The sequence below is a fragment of the Myripristis murdjan genome, chromosome 7 (assembly GCF_902150065.1).
Source record: "Myripristis murdjan chromosome 7, fMyrMur1.1, whole genome shotgun sequence".
Classification (NCBI taxonomy): domain Eukaryota; kingdom Metazoa; phylum Chordata; class Actinopteri; order Holocentriformes; family Holocentridae; genus Myripristis; species Myripristis murdjan.
In genome coordinates, this window is record NC_043986.1 from 30,613,284 (window position 1) to 30,633,830 (window position 20,547).

The following is a 20,547-nucleotide window of genomic DNA, read 5'->3' on the forward strand; positions in this document are numbered from 1 at the left end:
ACTTGACTTCGTTTCTGCTCGTCATTGCTCTTTCACCCCCTCCCACCCCATACGTGCCTCCTTCTTTCCTACCTTTACATCCCTCACTTGCTCTTTTGTCCTTCTGTCCCTCCATTAAACTAAAATTGAACGTTGGTAGAGTCTTGGGTCATGTAGTTACCTGGACATTATGAGTCTACATGGCGGTGAAATATCCTCTTTAGCTGCTCTGTGCTCCCTTGGGCTGCTAATCCACAATACTGTATTGGTAACACTTTTAGCATATGAATGAATGTGAACAAAAGGTATTATGCCACTGTAACAACCAAGTCCCAGTACCCATTTCCATTTCTTGGGGAAATTACACCTCTCTTCTCGTTATTTTCCTGTTTAAAATTGGAAAGTAGATCTGGCAGGCAGCAAGCTTCCGCATAGTGACTTTGCACCAGGAAGGAACAACTTGATACAACTCTCACAAATTAGTGTTGTTATTTTGGCATAATGCACTTTGTTTATATTTGTTTATGCGCTAAAAATGATATTTTGGGAGCTGTTTTGCTGACCGATCGAAGTGAACGGAGAGATACTGGAGATAAGGGCACCGGGGCATGATGGTTATTGGTGATGATTTATGGGCTTTAAGTGTTGTTTTGTGAGCTGTTTTACCAAGGAGAGGGATACAAGTAGGCTACAGTTTGTGGATTAGCAGCCCAGGGGAGCAACAAATGAGGATATTTCTCCACAATGTGGACTCATAGTGCCCAGCTAACTATACAACTCTACCAAAGTCCAATTTTGCTTTAACCTTTTCCTCCATTTCCTCATTATCCCTGTTTCCGCTCCCCTACCACCTCCCTCATACCCCATTCTCTTGACACCCAAAATTGTAATTCCTTCTTTCCAGTTTCCCCATCGCCGTCCCTCCCCTCCCGCCTTGCCTCGTTTCGTCTATTCAAGGTGGGATGCAGCGGTGGAGCCGACAGCGGTCCCTAAATTGTCATGAAATTGATAAGCATTGAGAAGTAATTACTCCTTCCATCTCACCAAGGTTAGTTTGTGCCAGTGAGCCTCGACTGCTCGGCTTAGCTTTCCCAGCCCTTTCCCTTTTGACTTTTACAAAGACTAAGCGCGCGTTCACACCGAGCATCGGCGGTTTACTCATATTTACTCTGCAGAATTTTCTTCTTTCGTGTTGGTTTGTTTGGCCAGATAAGAACAGAGCCGTTCGGGCATCAAAGAGCTGCACCAAGGCGCCCGAAAACACAAATCTTAGTCCCTCTCCAAGCTGCGATGCGGTTTGTCAGCAGTGAGAACGTAATCTGAGCCGAGCACAGGAAGCCGCCCCAAAACACAAGGTTTTATGGATTTATGGATATATATATGGAGGCGGATGTTGAGATCTGATAGCCAACCGTTATCAGATGTCTGTTATCAGCATAACAACATAAACCAAGGGCAAACCTGGAGTCAAGATGAGGGGAGGTGACCTCAACATATGGGCCAAGGAACAAATGTTGTGTGAACACCACAGCAGGTAAATTACTGCAGATTGTACAGACAAGTCTATCGTGTGTGTGTGTGTGTGTGTGTGTGTGTGTTAGAGATTACTATTAGCCATACCTGTGTGTTTGCAGTCTGTTTTTTTTTTTTTTTTGGTTGTGTACCGAGGGATTGAATGGGCCTGGCAAGGGATGAAAAATAGAGAGCCTTTAAGGGCTTCCCAGCACATATTTGTCATACATGTGTGTATGAGGAGTCTCTCTGAAAATGAGTGAGAGGACATATTTTTCATATTTTATAGGTTTATGTAAAGCAATAACTTGAGCTGCATATCTTTCTTTACCTTTCCTTCACCTCCACCGTTGATCTGTACTGTCGGGTTTATGTCAACATCATTTGAGACTGAATGATATAGAGCTCTCGGTAGCAAGCAGCTCCTCCCTACTGGAAATAACGCTGTTTTGTTTTGCCCCACTTTGTGAACAAACTCTAATTGATGTGCGCCCAAAGCACAGGGCTGCTTTTCCGGGAGATTATCATAACTTCAAATCAGCATTTTGTCTCCGGCTCTCACAAAGTTACCATTTTTTTCCCTCAAAGTTTCCCTCATTATCAACTGCTGTATCTCTGTTTATAATGAGGATGTCTAACCTCTCTTTCTGGTGGAGTGTTTGCTTAAGCCTCATAAAGAGCATTACGTACCACACACACACACACACACACACACACACACACACGCACGCACGCACAGAGGCACAGCGGGTTTTTGCAAAGTGCTGACAAAGAAATCACTTTAATTCTGCATCTAAGCATCCCAGCGGAAAGCACAGGAATAACAACCAGCATCCACACGCGCAATCTCTCTCAAATGCACACACACACACACACACACACACACACACACACACACACATACATACACACAATTTCTCACACACACATCCACTTATTCTTTCATATACTTAGAAACACACAAGCAAATACACACAAAAGTGCACACCCACAGAGGGATTCCTGTGTGTACAGACACACTCAATCAAGCATGCACACACATGCACGCATAAATACACACTTGATTTTTTAGGTGTACAAATGTACATACATAGGCACAAGCACACACACACACACACACATTGGTATTGCTATCTTTGTGGGGCCATTGTATTGACTTACATTCATTCCCTACAGCCTTTCTCTAATCTCAGCCATTACTAACTTGACCTATACCTAATTCTAACTCTAACCTTAGCCTAAACCTAAACCTAGTTTTAACCTTATTCCCAGCCTTGACCAGTAAACCAAAATTAGCCTCTTTCCTTTGTTAGTACCATCCAAAATGTTCTTACAGCCTGAATTGTCCTCACAAGAACAGTGATTTCTCAAAGGTTGGTCCACACAAACAAGCTCTCACACACACACACACACACACACACATACACACACAGCGTGGCGGAGGTACAGTAAAGGGAATGAGACTGAAAATCACTGCTTATTACTGGGTCTGTACTGTAGCCAGGCTGCCAGGCTCCCCTGAGGGTGCAGTAATTGACTTGTCCAATCCCCCCTTTCAACACGTTATTCTTTCTCCTCCTCCACTGTCCAGTGTTTGCCAGAGGGACTGAGCTGCCACACACACAAGATATTGGCCGCAGTGTCAAAACTCAGGAGTGGACAAAACTCTCCCTCTGTAATGAAAACTGCCATACCGCCCACAGTGGGTCGGATTTTAATATCCCAAACGTCCACTTCCACCGCTCACTAAAATGAATATTTAATGCACTTGTCGCTGTCCAGACCACCGTGCTCCTCCTCCTCCTCCTCCCCCTTCACCACCTCCACCACCACCTTCAAAAGCCTGGCTTGAATCGCCATGTTGGTGTGTTGAACATTTCCTCCCCCCACTCAGCTGTAGTTAGGTTGCCCCCTCAAGGGAGCTTGACAGTAACTGACTTGTCCGAGCCCTCCTTTTGAAAATGTTATTCTTCCTTTTCCTCCCTCGCCAGTCCACTTGTTGCCATAGGGATTGAGCCGCCGTGCCAGATATTGAGCACCGTGTCAAAACTCCTGCACAAGGGCATCGCCTTAAAGCTACAATATTTGACTTTTCACCTTAAGGCAGCAAGTCGTGCCCTCCCCACAGTCAAGTCAGTCAGTTCATGCCCCACCATGCTTGTCAGTCATCTTTATTGAGCTGGCTGATGAGCTCTGTGAGATAAGCTAGCAGCAGTAGGTTGCCCGGAAGAAAATGTAGCTAACTGGCTAGCAGTATAGTGTCAAACCAGACCAGATTTTATTAATTTAGCATATCTTGTACAGTCAAATGCAATGCAGTGAGCATTATGTTTAAACAAAATAGAACATACAAGAGAAGAATAAAAACAAGACCGTAAAACCCAACAACCTCTGCAATCTCTGTACCAGTGTAATTGATTGTATTAAGCGCAGGAACAACCATGTGTGCCAGTATGGACTGTAATGTAGTGCAGGATAACCAAGACCAAAGTTCCACATACAAGAATGTTTTTGAAGCCACCTCAAGGGGGCGACATAGAGTGCTAAAACTTGGCTAAGTGGGACCTGTCAATGGGACTTCTCCAGAAAATCAGCTTGCTAAGTGATAATAATTGTTTTTTTTACTGTGCATTGATGAAAATGGCAAGACACTGGTTAAGTCAGTAAACTTTTTTTTTGTCCTTAGATGAATGAAATCTTGAACCATTCAAGAAAAAAAAATGTTTTTTGTCCTCTGGTTATCCAATCAATCAGTACCACATAGCCTCAATGCTAGTGGAAATCATCTGAAATTGGCATCATTTTACAGTCATGGAATTCATGTCAGCCTATAATTATGTCTTCACTGTAAATTTTCAGCTGTGCAACAATGACAGTAATTGTCGAGTTACTTATAAATACTTGGAATCAAATGTAGTGAACATTTTATAAAATTTTGCCCTACTGACCATGACAGAGGAGGTAAAAAGCACTTAAAACTTTTTTTTTCTTCACAGTGAACCCCATCCCATGTTCCTTTCTGTTGTCATTTGGACACACTGATCCTTGGTGGAAAAAAAGAACAGTGCCTTTGTGCAGCAAGAATATATATATATATATATATATATATATATATATATATATATATATATATATATATACATACATACACCATTGTGCCTTTAGCTGTGGAGTCATATGATAATGATGACTCCAATTTGGTATTTGCAGTCCAGACTTTGACAGGGAATTAAACGGTCACACATAGGCCATTTTGCATCTGAAATCAGTTGGATGCGCAAACTGCAGGTATATTCCCTGAAAACCATTACATATTGTTATATAGTACATAAGGATTCAGGAACATATCTGCGTTTTATGAAACAGGCCAACCACATGAATCCCAAGTGAAAACCCCTATCTCCTATTGATTTAACCTATTTCACCCTCTATTGATTAACCAATTAAATCTTCTTCGGTCATGAACTAGAGATGTACAGTAGCTGAAGTGAAGTACAGGGGTTACGCAAGGACCCTTAAGCCTCGAGATGATTGAGACATGAATTGTGCCGGAGCAAAACAAAATCAATATTAAGGAAGATCTTGTGAATATTTTATAGACTCTGCTTATTTTTCCTGTGTTGCCTTGCATCATCTCACACCTTGCAGAATTATCCAAAATTAATTTCTGATTGCTGACGCACATTGCAGCCCAGTACTTTTCCACTAATCTTGCCTTTACACACATCACAGGCAAACCGGCATTCACAGCGTTCTGTATGGTGGATAGAAAGTCCCGTACTCCTGCAGTTGATAGCCTGACGGCTGTAATGGAGGCTTCTGGATGTAATTGAGTTGTCCAAGGCCTTCTCAGAAAATGCCTCCAGCTCTGCTTTGCAGCGCTGGCCATGAGCGGTAATGAGGATGACAGGGAATAGTCTCGTATGCTGTGATACAGAGAGTGGAAATGCAAAGACTGACAGAAAGACTTTGTGCGTGTATGCTGTTTTTTCCTCATCCTCGGGGGTGGAAATACTATACATGTCATTATTGTACGGTGTTGTACTTGCCTTTTAGGCCAACATCCTGTGTCTTGGCGCTGTATCTCTGCTGTAATTTGAATGTGAGACTTGTTTAACTTTGCCACATGCTTCTATATCCTCTCTAAGCAAGAAGCAGAACTGTTCTGGAAACTAATCTCTTTGCTTGTAGAGGGAGAAGAAACACGGTTTACATTCAAAAGGCTTTGTTTCAAGATTTTTTATCTAGTTGTTTATTTATTTTTTTGTCATATTCCTTTGCATCTTTAATGGCCTTTGGGTGACAGTAGCATGCCCAAGCCTTGGGGACTATGTTACTATGCGATAACTATTGGCTTTGTAAAAAAAAAAAAAAAAGCAGAGGATTCTGGGGCAATGTTTTACCCAGAGGACAGGGAAGAGACAAATGGCCTACATTCAGTGGCTTTATAAAAGGTTCTTGTTTTAATTATCTGCATTGTTTTGCATCTTTAACAGGCTACAGTTGACATTGTACAGTAGGCCTTTGTTCTGAAGTCTTACTGGGGAGATGCGTGCCTTTTCTTCTCCCACGATGAAAGCGGGAAGATGCTCTGCGTTCAGGATCAATTGTCATGAAAATGGATGTGTTGTTTGCATCCCAAGTCTGCAACCTAAGCTGGAATTGTTTTCCCAGAATAGTCTTGTACTTTAGTCCTCAGGAGCTGCCCTTTGATTGAGGCATGTTAATGAGCTGAACTTCACAGCTATAATTGGGTTTTACAGTGTAATTGATCTTTGAGGACAAGCTCTTTGGAAAGTTTTAATTTTCTCTCAGATTAAATCATTTGGGTGTAAATGTCATGTGTGGTACCCTTTAGCTCCGCACAGAAAGCTATTTGTTTTCATTAGGAAGCGTTAGAAATGATGCCCTTTTTGTTGATTTACTGTACAGCATAGTGCCCGGCATTTGTTATAATAGGGCAACTGCTCTTTCCATTGTTAATGGAATCCAGGTGAAAGCCCTGGTCACTGTTCATAGCAAGTATGCCAGACATGATGATTTCATAATTAAAACTCGTCTGAAATAGATTTGCAGTATGTAGGTTAAACGTATTCATATATAAGTCATCAGTCCCTTTTCATGAACTTAAGTAACCAGGTGAAACGATCACACAGGTCAAAGATTTTTAAGGGAGAGCCAAGATGAATGTTCAAGAGGGAATCCAACTCAGCATTAGGAATTTTGAAGACCAGTGTTTGTCCATCATCTGACTTGGAGGTGTAATTGAAGCAGTCAGGGCAGGACATTTGAAACCTTTTAACTTCAGAGCCCATTTTATTTTGTGTCTAGTTTGTAACAAAATTCCATAATCATTGGAGTTTGGTTGGAAATACCAAATTTCCTGTTTACAGACAAATATAAGGACAATTAATTAAAAAAAAAAAAAATGCTCACTAGCTAACACACTTTTGTCCCTGGGCGTTGTAGTCAGAGTTTGCTCCAATTTTTCCTCCAGGGACCAGAATAACATCGCTTGAGCAATGTCCATAGACCCAGGACTGTGCACAGTCCTGTTCATGGCAACACAGATTACATTAATCCATCTCCGTAGGAATGGCTGAGCTTTTTTGACATAAGCACCACCAAGTACAACCTGGAGTCCAAGAGGAAACCGCAGCTAATTAACTTCTGCAGCATCTGATCCAACTTTCCTGCTCAACTAACCCCCTTTTCTGTTTAGTTTCACATCAACTAAAAATCAGGAATTGCCAACATCACAAAAATAATGTGCTTTAAAACTTGCGTCTAGCCCATTCAAAACAATCTCCATCACCTACAATTTGTGTATAGTTTTGGGGTCAAACATAGTTTTGCAGTGAACTTCCACTTTAACTTTTTCACAGGCCAGCCCCTTTGACTGGATTGTAGGATGAAAAGAACGGCTCGATGATGGTCGATTACTTGCTGTGGCAAGAGGCTGGTGGATCATTCAGATTTACCCGATATATAGCCAACATCTTCCAGCATTTGGCTAGTGGCTGCTGATAATGTGCCTCCTTTAAAGCCATAGGAAACACTTTGCAATTACAGATTTGTATAGAGCTGTTGTTGAATGAGCTAGCTGCATGTAAAGTTTGCCTCTAATGGCAGTCACAAAAACTATTTGAGATCCAACCTTGGACAGATCTCAGCCTTTCCAAAAAGCCCATCCCTTTTGTCAGTATAACTGTAAACAAATCCACTGATTAACAAAGCCAAAGTAGCTCTGAAACCAAATATCTGTGGCTCATTCCTGTAACCTACCTCTGTTTTGGTCTGATGAAATAAGGCCCTCCAACAGAAGGTACATAAACTCTTTGCTTGAATCACTAGTTGCTTTGTCAGCCATGCAGCAAAGTGCAGTCATGTCTGGCACTGAATGCCTCTTACTATGTTTTTTTGTTTGTTTTTTAACCTTTTCATGACCTCTACAGCAATGACTTTCCCCTCATTCAACAACTATTTGCTGACAACATGGGGATCCAGGCTGTAGCACTGCTTATTAATACAAGGCTTAGGAGCTGGGAAAACAAAAATAAATGCAGCTGCAAATTGCTCAACCAGAACTGGTTTAGGTGGATGCGCTTGTCCGATTTCAGTAAGCAGAGATCAGATTGTTTCTGTACTCTGAAATATGTGTGCAGCGGTCCAAAACTGACATGTGAGTTGGTAAGCCTGTTGGAATACTGTCGACTGACTTTGTTTCGGGGTGGGCTGTCATCTTAATCCTAAAAGAGACAAAACACTTTAATAGGGTCAAGTCTACTCCAATAATCAATACATTTTTGTTATGGATCATATAGGCAAAACTCACCCTATATCTCTTTTATCCAGTGTCTTGTGTTTGATAAAACCTCAGTATCTTTCTAAATCTAAATGCCACTCAGTCAGTGAGCTGGTAGCGTCTAAACAGGCACATTTTGGTATGATCTAAGCAATCTTGAATGAATAGTTTATACCTTTTGTTATTTTTGTCACTGCAACTATATGGCATTGTGTTTGGCCTGAACCCACATTATAGTTGCATATTTCACGATGCACACGTAGAAATGAAACAGTGTGATGACTAAACACAGCGTCCGTGGTTCTTTGCCACTTCAGCGGCTCACACTCCAGATTCCTCTTTCCCCCTCAGGTCTGCTTCTTAATCTCTAATGATGATTAATGTGGGCTGGGTGCGTATTGGCAGCACTGTGTTATTGGCATTCTGACAGGGTTGTTAAGATGGATAACTATGCAGGTGCGTGTTTGTGTGTGTGTATGTGCGAGAGCGCCCACAGCGGAGACCCCCTTTTGCTGCTCAGTCGTGAAATCAATTGATTTGTGTGTCTGGTCAATGGAGAAAATGGATTTGTGAAAAGCCTGAAAAACAACACCTAAATTAAACTTACTCTTTGACTTTGTGTGTGTGTGTGTGTGTGTGTGTGTGTGTGTGTGTGCATGTGTTTGTTGAATCTGTTTTTTAATTCTTATTTCTTGGCTCTACTTGTGGAGACCTCAAAAAGGCAATAAATTGTTATTTATTTGACCCCTTTCAGGCATAAGAGCATATAACCCAATCTAACCCATTTTGCGTGTGTGTGTGTGTGTGTGTGTGTGCAGGACATGGTCCGTCGTGGGGAGATCCTAGATGACAGCATGGAGGATGAATTCTATCTTCGTCGCCTAGATGCCGGTCTGTTTGTCCTGCAGTTGATCTGCTACATTATGGTGGAGATCAGCAACTCAGGGATATCACAGGTATACCAACACACACACACACACACACTGGCTTACAAAGGGAACATTCTCTTAGATGAATTATTGTAAGACATTTGATCAAAACAAGCCGTAGCAGCAGACAGCAGTTCAGATGGTTGCTGGCAGACTTGCTCGCTGTGGTTTGCAGCTTTTTCAGAGCAACACGAGCGCTGCACAAAGCCAAGTCACTCTCTCAGTTTGCAACCAGAGCTGGCTATCGTCGGAAATGTTCCCTCTCCACTAATACTTTTGCTGTTTCATTTTGGACACCAGATGACTTTGTACATGCTGTTTGAGAACGTGCACTCTGGCCTTGCTCAGCTCATGCTCTCTGCAGAAGTGGTCAGAAAACTAGCAGCCCCCCCTTCAAAACTCATCATCCAGTAGTTTAGATGTTTTTGTTCTTTTGCTGCCTCCCAAATGATACAGACCTCAGCTCTGCTCCTGACCCTCTGCTTTCTGCCTCTTTGGGTTTAGCTGCAGCAGAGAGTCCATCAAATTCTCAACCTGAGAGGCGGCTCCGTCAAAGTGGTGCGCCACATCATGAGAGGTGAGAACTTCCTTTACTATATATAGTCATTGTCAAAATACAGGGATATGACTCATCTTCTTAACAATGATTTGATTCACAGTTTGCCTTTATAAACCATGACCGGATGAATCGAGACAACTAAGGAACCTTTTGACTTTTCCTTACAGTTAAAAGTGTGCAATGATTTAAAAAAACACCTGTTTTCTTATTATGTTAAAAACAAGTGAAATGAATGAATGAATTCAGCACTCTTGTTTGCAGAAGTACAGTCCGCATCATCCAGTTTTTATAAACGAAAGGAGCTCTAATCGTAACGTCCTCCATCGCTGAGCAGCTGTCAGTTGTGATGCCACTCAGTCAGCTTCACAAAGATCTTTTCACTTCTTCTTTAATGTCTTCATACATCTGGGGAATGTACTTTTCACTAAAGTGCTGGTGGCGGCTAGGTATTGTGGCTTGAGAGATTTGCTGTGTCTCCAAAGTACATGATTTCTGTTTTACAACACGCTGCACAACCCTTTGTCTAGGCTGACGTTTCTCTTGTGGAAGCCAGAATTTTCCCAGACTTCGGATTTTAGGTTCGGCTGAGCTAGAAATATGACAAAATATTCGTGTTACATTGTGGCTGGCACTTGGCGTAACGGAAAATGGGGCTTGTGAAGCAACTTGCACTTAATAATATTTACCCTTTGCCAATTTGGTGTGTTTTTCTAAGAATGAAGAATCAGTTGAAAGCCCATTATCTCAATCAGGCCAACATTAGCTCCATTCAATCTATCAGTTCTTCAGCTGATCGATTTGTTTGTTGTTTGAATCGGCATGCTTTGAAATTGCTTTATCAGGACAATGAATGAATCGTTACAGCCTTAGGTATCATGCAGTGGAGACCATTAAGCACCACTTATGTATTAAAAAGCATCATCATTAATATGTTGAAGAAGTGCCTGCAGAAGTCTCTCCCAGTTCAACTGGTTGTTGGACTTTTCCAACAGAGAATATTACAAGAAAAAAGAGGGCTTTATTCTTGCTTCCCCACCAAAAGGAACTCATATTAGTTTTAATTTTTAGTGCCAAATCCTATGTCAGAGTGCTGTTCACCCCGGTGAGGAACATTTCAGGGGAAAATGCTGTTATAATCGCTGCTCTCTGGCTGTGGTGTTGTTTGATAGCAAGCGTCCCCTGTTCGCCTGCCAAAACAGTCGTGTTGGAATATAATTAAGTACAGTGAATAATGTTATTCTTCCTTTGTTCTTTTGAACACATTTTTAAGGCCTGGGCAAACTTGTTTCATATAATGTGAAGAATGTAATTCCTCTCCACCATTTGTTGATTGAGTATTCTTTTTAAAAATATCTTAATAAGAGTTGTGGCTACATTCTCGTTGTCATTGTGGACAGGCTTGTATTGACACATTCACACTGGCCAGTACTGGTCACGCACCATTACTCCACTGGTTTCCACTGAGGTGGTCAAGCGGAGCAGCTGGGGGTTCACTGTCTTGCTCAAGGACAGATGATTAGATTGCATGAAACTGTATTGATCCTCATGAGGAAAACAGATGGTCATAAAAGCACTGAGGAGAATGCAGGTAAGAATGAGACAAATAGCGAACACCGTATAAAAAAAAAAAAATGCAGGAAAAAAAAATAATACAGGTTGAACAAAATGTCCTTGTATGCTTCATTAACAGTGTTCAGATGGAAAAACATACAGAGCTGTGTTCTGGCATGTAAATTTGCATCGTAAGTGATTCCCATCATCATTATCAGAGGAGCACAGACTGTCACTCATTCATTCTCCCCCTCCTAGTGATCGTTTTCTGTCTTATTGTGATAGTTGTCTGTGTTAAAGCACCTTGCAGGTGTGTTATTTATCTGTAGTGTGACATCCATCCTTCCTGTATCGTTGTCAGCTAAAGCTCGAGAGGACGACGCTCTGTTCACACACCCTCTGGCTCTCAGTGGCATGTAGTACTGTAGATAGAGCCATCCGTCACGCATGGCCGTGCCAGCAGCGTGGCAATTCCCTCACATCACTGTGTTCTGTGTGTGCGCGCACGTGTGTGTGTGTGTGTCGGGGGGAGTTTGTCCATGAGCGTGCCAATGTGTTTCTTTTGTTTGTGTTTTTCTATGAGTCTGTCTGCACATTTGCATATGTGTGGGTGCATGTCCTTGCACGTCTGTGTTCTTTACGTGATGCTTTTTGCATACTAACATGATTTTGTAAGCATACAGCGTTTGTCCTGAGTCTCTCAGCATATCTTCATATGCACACATGAGCTTGTACACTTTCATTCGCCCGTTATTTGCATGTGCAACATTTTACATATTAACATACCTTTGGGAGAGTGTGTGCATGCACACAAGCACATGTTTGGCTGTTTCCTCTGTGATTCTATCTGCATATTGTCTGTGCATGTGCTTGTTTTTACATGACACTCTTTACATATTTATGTGCATTTTCTAATGTGTGTATGTGTTCTTTCCATGAGTACTTTAAGAATGTGTGTGCGTGTGTGTGCTTGTCCTTGCATGATTTTGACGTGATTTTTTAAAAATTTGTTTATGCATAATGAATTGTTTGTCTGTGTATTTTGTCTGTAACTGTGCACCCATGTGTGCATCTGGGATTTTGTGCAAAGCTAGATCAACTGTGTGTGTGTGTGTGTGTGTGTGTGTGTGTGTGTGTGTGTGTGTGTGTGTGTGTGTGTGTGTGTGTGTGTGTGTGTGTGTGTGTGTGTGTGTGTGTGTGTGTGTGTGTGTGTGTGTGCGTGTGTCTGTGTGTGTGTGTAACCATATATGTGTGTGTGGCTATTAGTGTGCACTCCCACCTATTCCATTAGGCTGCACTATGGTGCCCTATCCCATTTAAAGCGCCCCACCCGGTCAATGTGAGACTGCAGAAAAAGGTTAAATAGATGCAGAGCGCAGCAGTGGCTTTGGTGCCTTGACCTTAATGGCTTTAGCTGGCTGAATGAGAAGCAGACCTGCAGCAAGGAACGGCTAGCAGCACTGGAAAGAACATGGCCCTCTCTAATGTGGTGACGGTCTAGTGTGAATTGTTCCCCAGTGAAGAGCTCAAGTAGGTTGATGAAATGTTTGAAATCAAACGTTGGTTTTCCTTTCATAGACTTGTAAAAACCAAAATGTTTCTCCTTAATTATTTTCCTTCCCTCTTGTGTTGTGTTGGCAAACATGTAAAATCTCCTCAGCTACTGATAAAGTTTAGACTTTTGAGGTTGTGGGTAACTTTCCTGGACTTGAGTCATTTCAGGAATGCTATTAAGCATCTTAAGAACACTAATAGACCCATTTCAGATGAGAGTGTGTTCTCTAGTGATCATGTTACAGTTTGTTGCTCTTCCCAACAACATTGGAAAACAGGTGTATTCCACAAAGTAAGATTAACAAGTTAGACAGATAACAATAAAAAGATAAAAAGAATTTTTGAATACTTTTACTGGTTCTACATTGAACCTGTGTCATGTACACCATCACCACCCCATCACTGACATTTATGCCACTATTACAGTCTCACTGCTACTTTTGTTATCAAAAATCTAACTTAAGATCCTTGTTAACGCCATTTCCCCCATGAGCTGATAAGACAAATGATTAAAAACCTTGAAATCTGTAATTACATGTAAAGAACGAGCTCTGCGGATGCAAAGTATTCAAAGTAAGTCATTGCTAATGATAATGCACATTAGAAAAGTCAAGGAAAAAGTCATAAAGAGATAGGATAATGCATATTAATCAGTGAAGTTAATGTGGATGCTGGAGGTATACCTACGACTTCAGAGGACATGAAAAGCTTGACATCACACCATTGACAATTGGCAGATTTTTGACACCTTTCTGTCATGGAGGGATATTACATATACACACACATACACACATGCATTCATAGGCTATCAACACTATAATAGTCTTAAAAGTCATGTATTGTGTCTCTGGCCCAGGAAATCATTCTCCTTGTGCTCATAGTGGATCATTCCCATTCAGTGACCTGAGTAATGGTGATGCTCAGTACAGTATTGTCCTCTGCCGCGTTGCCGTGGTGACAGCAGGAGAGAGTACCAGCATGCCAAAGAAGAGGTTCTGCAGAGAGTTGAAGAGTCACCGAATGTCTGACCTTTCTGTCTGTGTGGCTGACTGCACTGCCATTTATAGACATGGAGGCATGCACACACACAGGTACAATGACAGGCTGCGATGAAAGAGCCTGTGCATTTTCATGCTTTCATTGAAGCGCTCTCTCTCTCTCTGTGTGTCTGATATCTATTCACCTGCTTTTCCCACTCAACCTTAAAATTCTGCCTTTTTTTCAGTTCAGTCCTATAGCTGCCTGTCCAGAAACCCCAGCCCACTGGAGATCTGGCCCATAATACCCCGTTCCTCCATCCCCTGTATCTGCTGCCTGTGGTTGCCTCATATCAAATTCAAATCCCTGGTGCTGGCATACAAGGCTGCTGTGGGAGCCGCAGTCGTATAGCTGCAGACTATCGTCCATCCCACCCAAATCTTTCCCATCCTTCCTACACAATGGTGGAATGACCTTTCTACCCCACCTTGGGCTGCAGACACAGTCCCTGTCTTTTGGCATGAACTGAAAACTTGTCTCTTTAAGAAACCCTTCACGTACTCCTCTCCCTACTTTCCTGCTCCCCTCGCACCTGATCTTGCTGCTATCTTATAGCAGAAAAAAAAGACATTCAGTTTGACTCATAATTCTTGACTTCAGCTTAGTGTTTTTCTCTGCAGGGGGTTCAGAGAACGTCAACGGGTGCTGGCAGAAATATTTTTAACTTTATTTTTTTCAGTTCCAGTTTTGTCATCTATATAGATATGTTTTGTCACCATTTTAGCACATTTTATCTAATTTTATCTGTCTGTCTTTTCAAAGTTAGCCAGGTTGTACCCCATAGGTCAGCATTTCAGAAGTTATAAAACTAAATCCTCTGACATTAACGCTGCCTTTATACTGACTTGCTGCACTAACCTGTTAAGAAAACAGATATTGTAGACTAACCTAACCCACTTTATAAATCCCTGTCAGTAGTGTAGTGAAAAATCCTAGGAAGTCCCCACACTTCCCTGTCACAGGTTATGTAGTAAAAGTACTTGCTGTATCTATTACAGCACCACTTAAAGGGCACATACTTGGAAATAGTTCATTGAATCATCTAGTTCATAACATACCACATTCTTACCTAAAATATATCTGCACTGAGCTATATTCATAGAACTTATTTTACTGAAATGCTCATTTGAGTAAGAAAAAGACACTGTAAAAAGCAGTCTCTGATACCTGTAGACACCGTGCATATAATACAGACTGCGCTGCAGCAGTGTAGCCTCCAATGACAGTATTTTTAGGCAACCTCTTGCATCACCAAACTACAAAAATTAACATTAATAAACTAGAATTGAAGCCACACAGAAAATTGTCTCTTGTTGGGTTCAGTGCAGAGTTTTCCCCTATTCTTTCTTGGCGAGGAACCATGGTGAGATCAAGCTCTTTTCCAAGGTGTCAGTTTCCATGGCTAGCCTGTTGTTAGCCTAGCCGTTGTAACTTCCTGTTAGGGACTGTGTAAGATGCCATTGGCAAACGTGTTGCTGTTTGTACACCAAGCTCTCCGTTTCAGAAAAGCAATATTATCTTCGTTTTTCGAAGCCATTTACGATTGCCCCATCGACTGCTGTTGTTGCCGAGGGGAAGCCTACAGCACATCGATATCAGGATCAATTCTGAAGCAACTGGTGAAAAGATGTCACTACGTCTGAGGATGATGCCAGATAATCTGCAAATTAGGCCTTGGTTCCAAAAAATTGAACTTGTCCTTTAAGTGACAGGCTTTAATACACTTTTGTTACTCACTTAAGTAATGACTGTCCTAGAATCCTGAAAGACTTTTTTCCCCAGTGCCAGTAATCTCAATTCTCAAAGTTTTGTTTGAGAAGCACAACTTAACACAAAAAGTAGCACGATCACTTTCCACATGGTGCATTCACACATGTGCCTCCCCCAAGATGCTTTGCAGCTTGACCTGAAGCTCAAGTGAAACTCAAGTGCTGCCTGGCTTGAGTTTGTGCTTGTCCAGGCACGCTGCCCATCCCTATTAAATGGTAACTTGCATTAATTTTGAGAAGCCTTGGAGAAGAATCAGTGAAAATAAAGACAACTCAGTGTGTGTTCACTCCATCTACCTGCATTGCATACGTTTGTGCTGTAGATGACAGCAGTGGTGCTCTCATGGCATCGTGTTTCCCCAGTGAAGGCATATTTGGCGTTACTGTTTGGTATGAAAAAGGATTTTGTTGGCCTGGCCTGATGGATAACAGGCTATTGCAGTTTCTCTGTTAAGGTTTCTGCTCTGTTAAGCTTTCTAGTTGTGACACAGCTGAAGGGTTTCATTCCTATCCTTATCTCTAGTAGTATGTTAATAGTCGATCATTCAGTACTGTCCTTTCCATTTAAGGCCCAATTGGATGCCAAGCTGAAAACACTAGAGGTCAGAATCACCCCAGTTACATTAGGTTATCCTGCCAAACTCTGTTCCAGCAACAGGCTGATTGAATTCACTCAAGTCACCATATATTCTCAATATTTTTCAATGAAGTATGAGTTTCAGTTTTGTTAGTACTTGTTTAACACTCATATATATTTATACATAAAACAGTAACAGAACAGAAACTCTTAAATATATGGTAATCCCCACCTATTAAGACCATATAATTGTAATAGCCACATAGCTTGGCTTTTTTTCTCCTCCTAATTAATTTTATTCCAAACTAATGACATTAAGTCTGTTGTCTGGCATTCATTGACATATTTTTAATGATACGAAATTACTACAGAATTCCAATGAACATTAATATCCAGGGCAGACAAAGTTTAATTGAAGGGGACCCGGGGTCACTGGCCTGCAAAAGGTCGAGAACCACTGCTTTAACACTTATCTATTATGCACTAACATTTCTAGGCACACAGGAATGATAGTTACATCTGTTGTCTAGGCACTTTGGCTTCGACCCTTGCAATCCTTGGTACTGGAAGGTTGTAGTAAAGGTTTGAAACTTAGGTACAGGGAATTTTACATTTCCAAGTTCACTGGTTTATTTTTACAAGCCAAAAATAATGATTTGCATTGTATAAATGAGCTGCAGTTTCCTGGCTAAGCGCCTGGTAATACTGTTGATTTTATCAGCCAAGGCACCTCCACCAGAATCATGGCTGGTTGTGCTTTTGAGCCCTGGCTGTAATGTTGATCTAGGAATTTGTTTATTGTTTGTCACTCACATTAAGTATCAGCTAAATGTCTTAAATGAAAATGTGAGTCTGAGTGTTTGTCCACATGTCTGTCTTTCCGGCAAAAAATGCTGCATAAACTCCCTGGTAGGATTTCTACCCAGCAGCTCTTAGGTTTCTCGTCCTTCCCATGGCTCCTGTCACTCCTCTGTATACTATCTAATAACACAAAAACATCCCCCTCCCACAAAAACAAACAACCCAAAAAAATAAAAAAAAAATCAGTCTCCCCAGTGTCTTTGACAGCCATGTTTCCTACTCCCAGAGCCTCGGGCTGTTGTCAGAAAAGCCCCCTTCATTCTCTGCTCTGTGCTGTGTTTCCCAGAGAAGACTAGTCTTTTTCATCTTCTATCTCAAGGTCCCTGGGTTTAATGTGTAATCCCTGCCTCAGAGGCTGAGAGACAGCGAATGCCTGGACTCTGCCAAGGCTGCGGCAGCTGCAACTTTCCTCTTTCTGCACATTAGACTTACAAATCGACCATTCTACGGTCTCCGAGGCCTCGTGTGAGAGGCAGTCGCACAAGATGAAGAAAACAGTCTAATGTGAAGACACACACAATCAAGTACATGCACATGTACACCTGCACTGCGAAGTATACACCTGGTGCAGCTGCCGTTCACAGCCAGAGGACACATAACACCACATTTAAATACAGTCGCTGCCCTGGGATTTCATGATAATCAAACCTGTTTGTCAGAGGAAAGGCTGCATGATTTTGTAGTTTGAGGTACAGAACAACACGATGATGGAAAGACTAAAAACTGAGTCATTATTCAGATTCAAATTCTGTTTAATTTTAAGATTTTTTTTTTTTTTTTTTACAAATATTTTAAATGCAGCAGTTCTTAAAATAAGTGCCATTAATCTCACCACTGTCTTTAGAATTACAAAGAATTGGCTTAATTTAACTGCTATTTCATTCGTTAACAAAGTAAAACATTGTTTTAAAAGAACAGGTCTCTCTCCCCTCCTCCAGTGTTATGTCTTGACTTCAAAATGGTAAACGGACTTCATTGCTATTGCGCTTTTCTAGTCTACTGACTACTGAAAGTGCTTTACAGTGTCTGCCTCACATTCATCCATTCATACACACGTTCACACACTGATGGCTACTGCCATGCAAGGTGCCAAGCTGCCCATCAGGAGCGGTTAGAGGTTCAGTGTCTTGCTCTAGGACACTTCAACACACTCTCTGGAGGAGCTGGGGATGGAACCAGGAACCTTCCAATTACCAGATGACCTCTCTACCCCGTGAGCCACACTGGCCCTTAGCAAGAATAAAGGATTTTGTGTCAAGGTCAAGTTACTCGACCGTTTTTAATAAGCAGGGTGAAGCAGGGTTTATGTATATATTTCAACACATCGTGCAGATGTCTCTTTCCTCAGCTCCACCTCACTATTACATGACCATTTCATATTGTAAGGGCACAAAGGTCCTTCCCCTTTTACTTCATATTTTATTTAGTAATATCCAGTGATCTAGGAATTGAAGGTTACTCTGCTGTTGCGGTGATTGTAAGTCATTCTGGGTGAGACCGTCAGGCATAAGCCTAAAATGGCATGCAAAATGTAAAGCATTTTTGAATTTCCCATTCGTGTTCACCTTCCATTCAACGCTGATTGAACTTGCGATCTTATTGCTCCTGAGATGGTTTGTCTAACCTCAGAGTCAAGCAGCCAAGCCTGCGCTGTCAACTCAACTAATCTGCCAACCTTTCTTTGTCTCCTGCAGAGTACGCTGAGAGCATCGGAGATGGCAAGACTGAGGAGTTCAAAGAGGCTGAGCAGAAGAGAATCATGGACCTTCTAGATAACTTCTAATCACACACACACACACACACACACACACACACATGCACACACACAATTACTTATTGAGGGAGAATTGACCAACAATTACAATCTGCCAGCACTCCCTGACCCCCCTAGTTATCCTCTATCTCCTGCATTGCAGAGAGAACAAATTTAAGATGGATCTAAGCAACATTGTTGTCATGACCTTGATCCACTAAAAGATCCAGATGGCAGTGCTTGTCTTTGTTTTAGCTAAAAAATGTCTGGAGCAGTAGAAGTGGAGTTTGAAGGACAGGAGGTTGGAGCTTGATTTAGAATGTCAGGGTTACCACTTTCTCAGCAATGACCACAGATCCAACGAAGATGAGATCGACCCACTTTACACATGGTATTAACAGATGTCTGCAGCATCCATTGTAGCTAGATATGATTCAGCCAGACTACATTTACACTCAGTATTGACATGTGTCTGCAGTGTCTGCTTTGAGATCCAATTCCCACATATTTCCGCTGACGTATTTGTTGGATGAGAACTGGAGACGAATCTGAATTCCCACTTCTGTTCAGTGTGGTCACTATACATCCTTTACCAGCTCCCGAGGTGGTTTGGGCATTCGGATCAGTTTCATCCTCAAGCTGTCTGTATGTGGTCAAGTGCTTTCCAGTTACTATCTGATGACACTGGACGCATGTTAATAGCTGGTGTAAAGGGGGTCTCGGTGTACGCTGATAAAGACAGCTGTGGACAGACGTGAAAACTTAACATGGATATCTCTCCCTTGACTTTCCTACTTTGTGTGGTTTGTTTGTTTGGGATTTACATGTAAAATATTTTCTAATAAAACATTTGGTAATAAAATCCTGATTGGATGTTTGGTTTGTTTGATTAATGTCACAGCTCAGGGACTGAGATTGGCGAGACTCGTTGATAACCGTCTGTGCATGTGAATCTCATTATGCCTGCAGTTGGTTACTGTTCCACAAAGGTGCAGACAGGGAACAACAAACCTTTATCTGCGGCTCCCTTTTCAATGAGAGCATCCGCACATAAAGGCAGACTTGGTCCTTGTTTATTCATCGGTGGCTGTAACCCACCCAAAGCCGGATCCCAGCAGCCTCCCAAGCTCACAACCTTCAGCCGTCATTCTTTGTGAAGCTGCTCGCATGCATCAACTGTGGAGTATTATTATGGCGATGCTGCATGCACAAACAAACCTACTGTGCTATTCTCCCTGTCTGGTAACTGGGGGGGTTAGTATAGCTCCATGCTTCACTGCGTCTTTGGTGTCCGTTTGCTTAGGAGCAAAGAACATTCCCAATTAAGGGTGTGTGAGAGAGAATACAGATCAATGCAGACAGGCAGAAAGAGGACTTTTTAGAAAGCCTGTATGGAGATGTAGTGGAGGATAAACCTGCATAAGCCTGGTTTACCTACCTTTTAGTCTGATGTTTGGCTTCAGCCTGACACTCAGACTGCCAGTGGAGCAGCAATCTCTCCAACATTTAGAAATAGAGTGGAGTTCCAATCTGGGAGACAGGTGCAAGGCAAGTTCCAGCACCTTTGCCAGCAATGTTGAGCCACCTAATTTCATTAGCTTGTCAATTATCATGCCTTTTTCACCATGGGCTCCTCAGCATTACTAATAACACTAGTAGG

At 41.9% G+C, this 20,547-nt stretch overlaps 1 protein-coding gene across 1 annotated transcript in view; it reads left to right on the plus strand.

Moving 5' to 3' along the window:
- Positions 1–19,770, plus strand: part of ctnnbl1 (catenin, beta like 1) — a 67,215-nt gene extending 47,445 nt beyond the window's left edge. Inside the window, exons 14-16 of the mRNA XM_030056321.1 lie at positions 9,115–9,252; positions 9,730–9,802; positions 18,829–19,770. Of these exons, the coding sequence (XP_029912181.1) occupies positions 9,115–9,252; positions 9,730–9,802; positions 18,829–18,917 (300 nt within the window). The 3' untranslated portion in view covers positions 18,918–19,770. The remainder of the gene's footprint in view (positions 1–9,114; positions 9,253–9,729; positions 9,803–18,828) is intronic.
- The last annotated feature ends 777 nt before the right edge of the window (positions 19,771–20,547 follow it).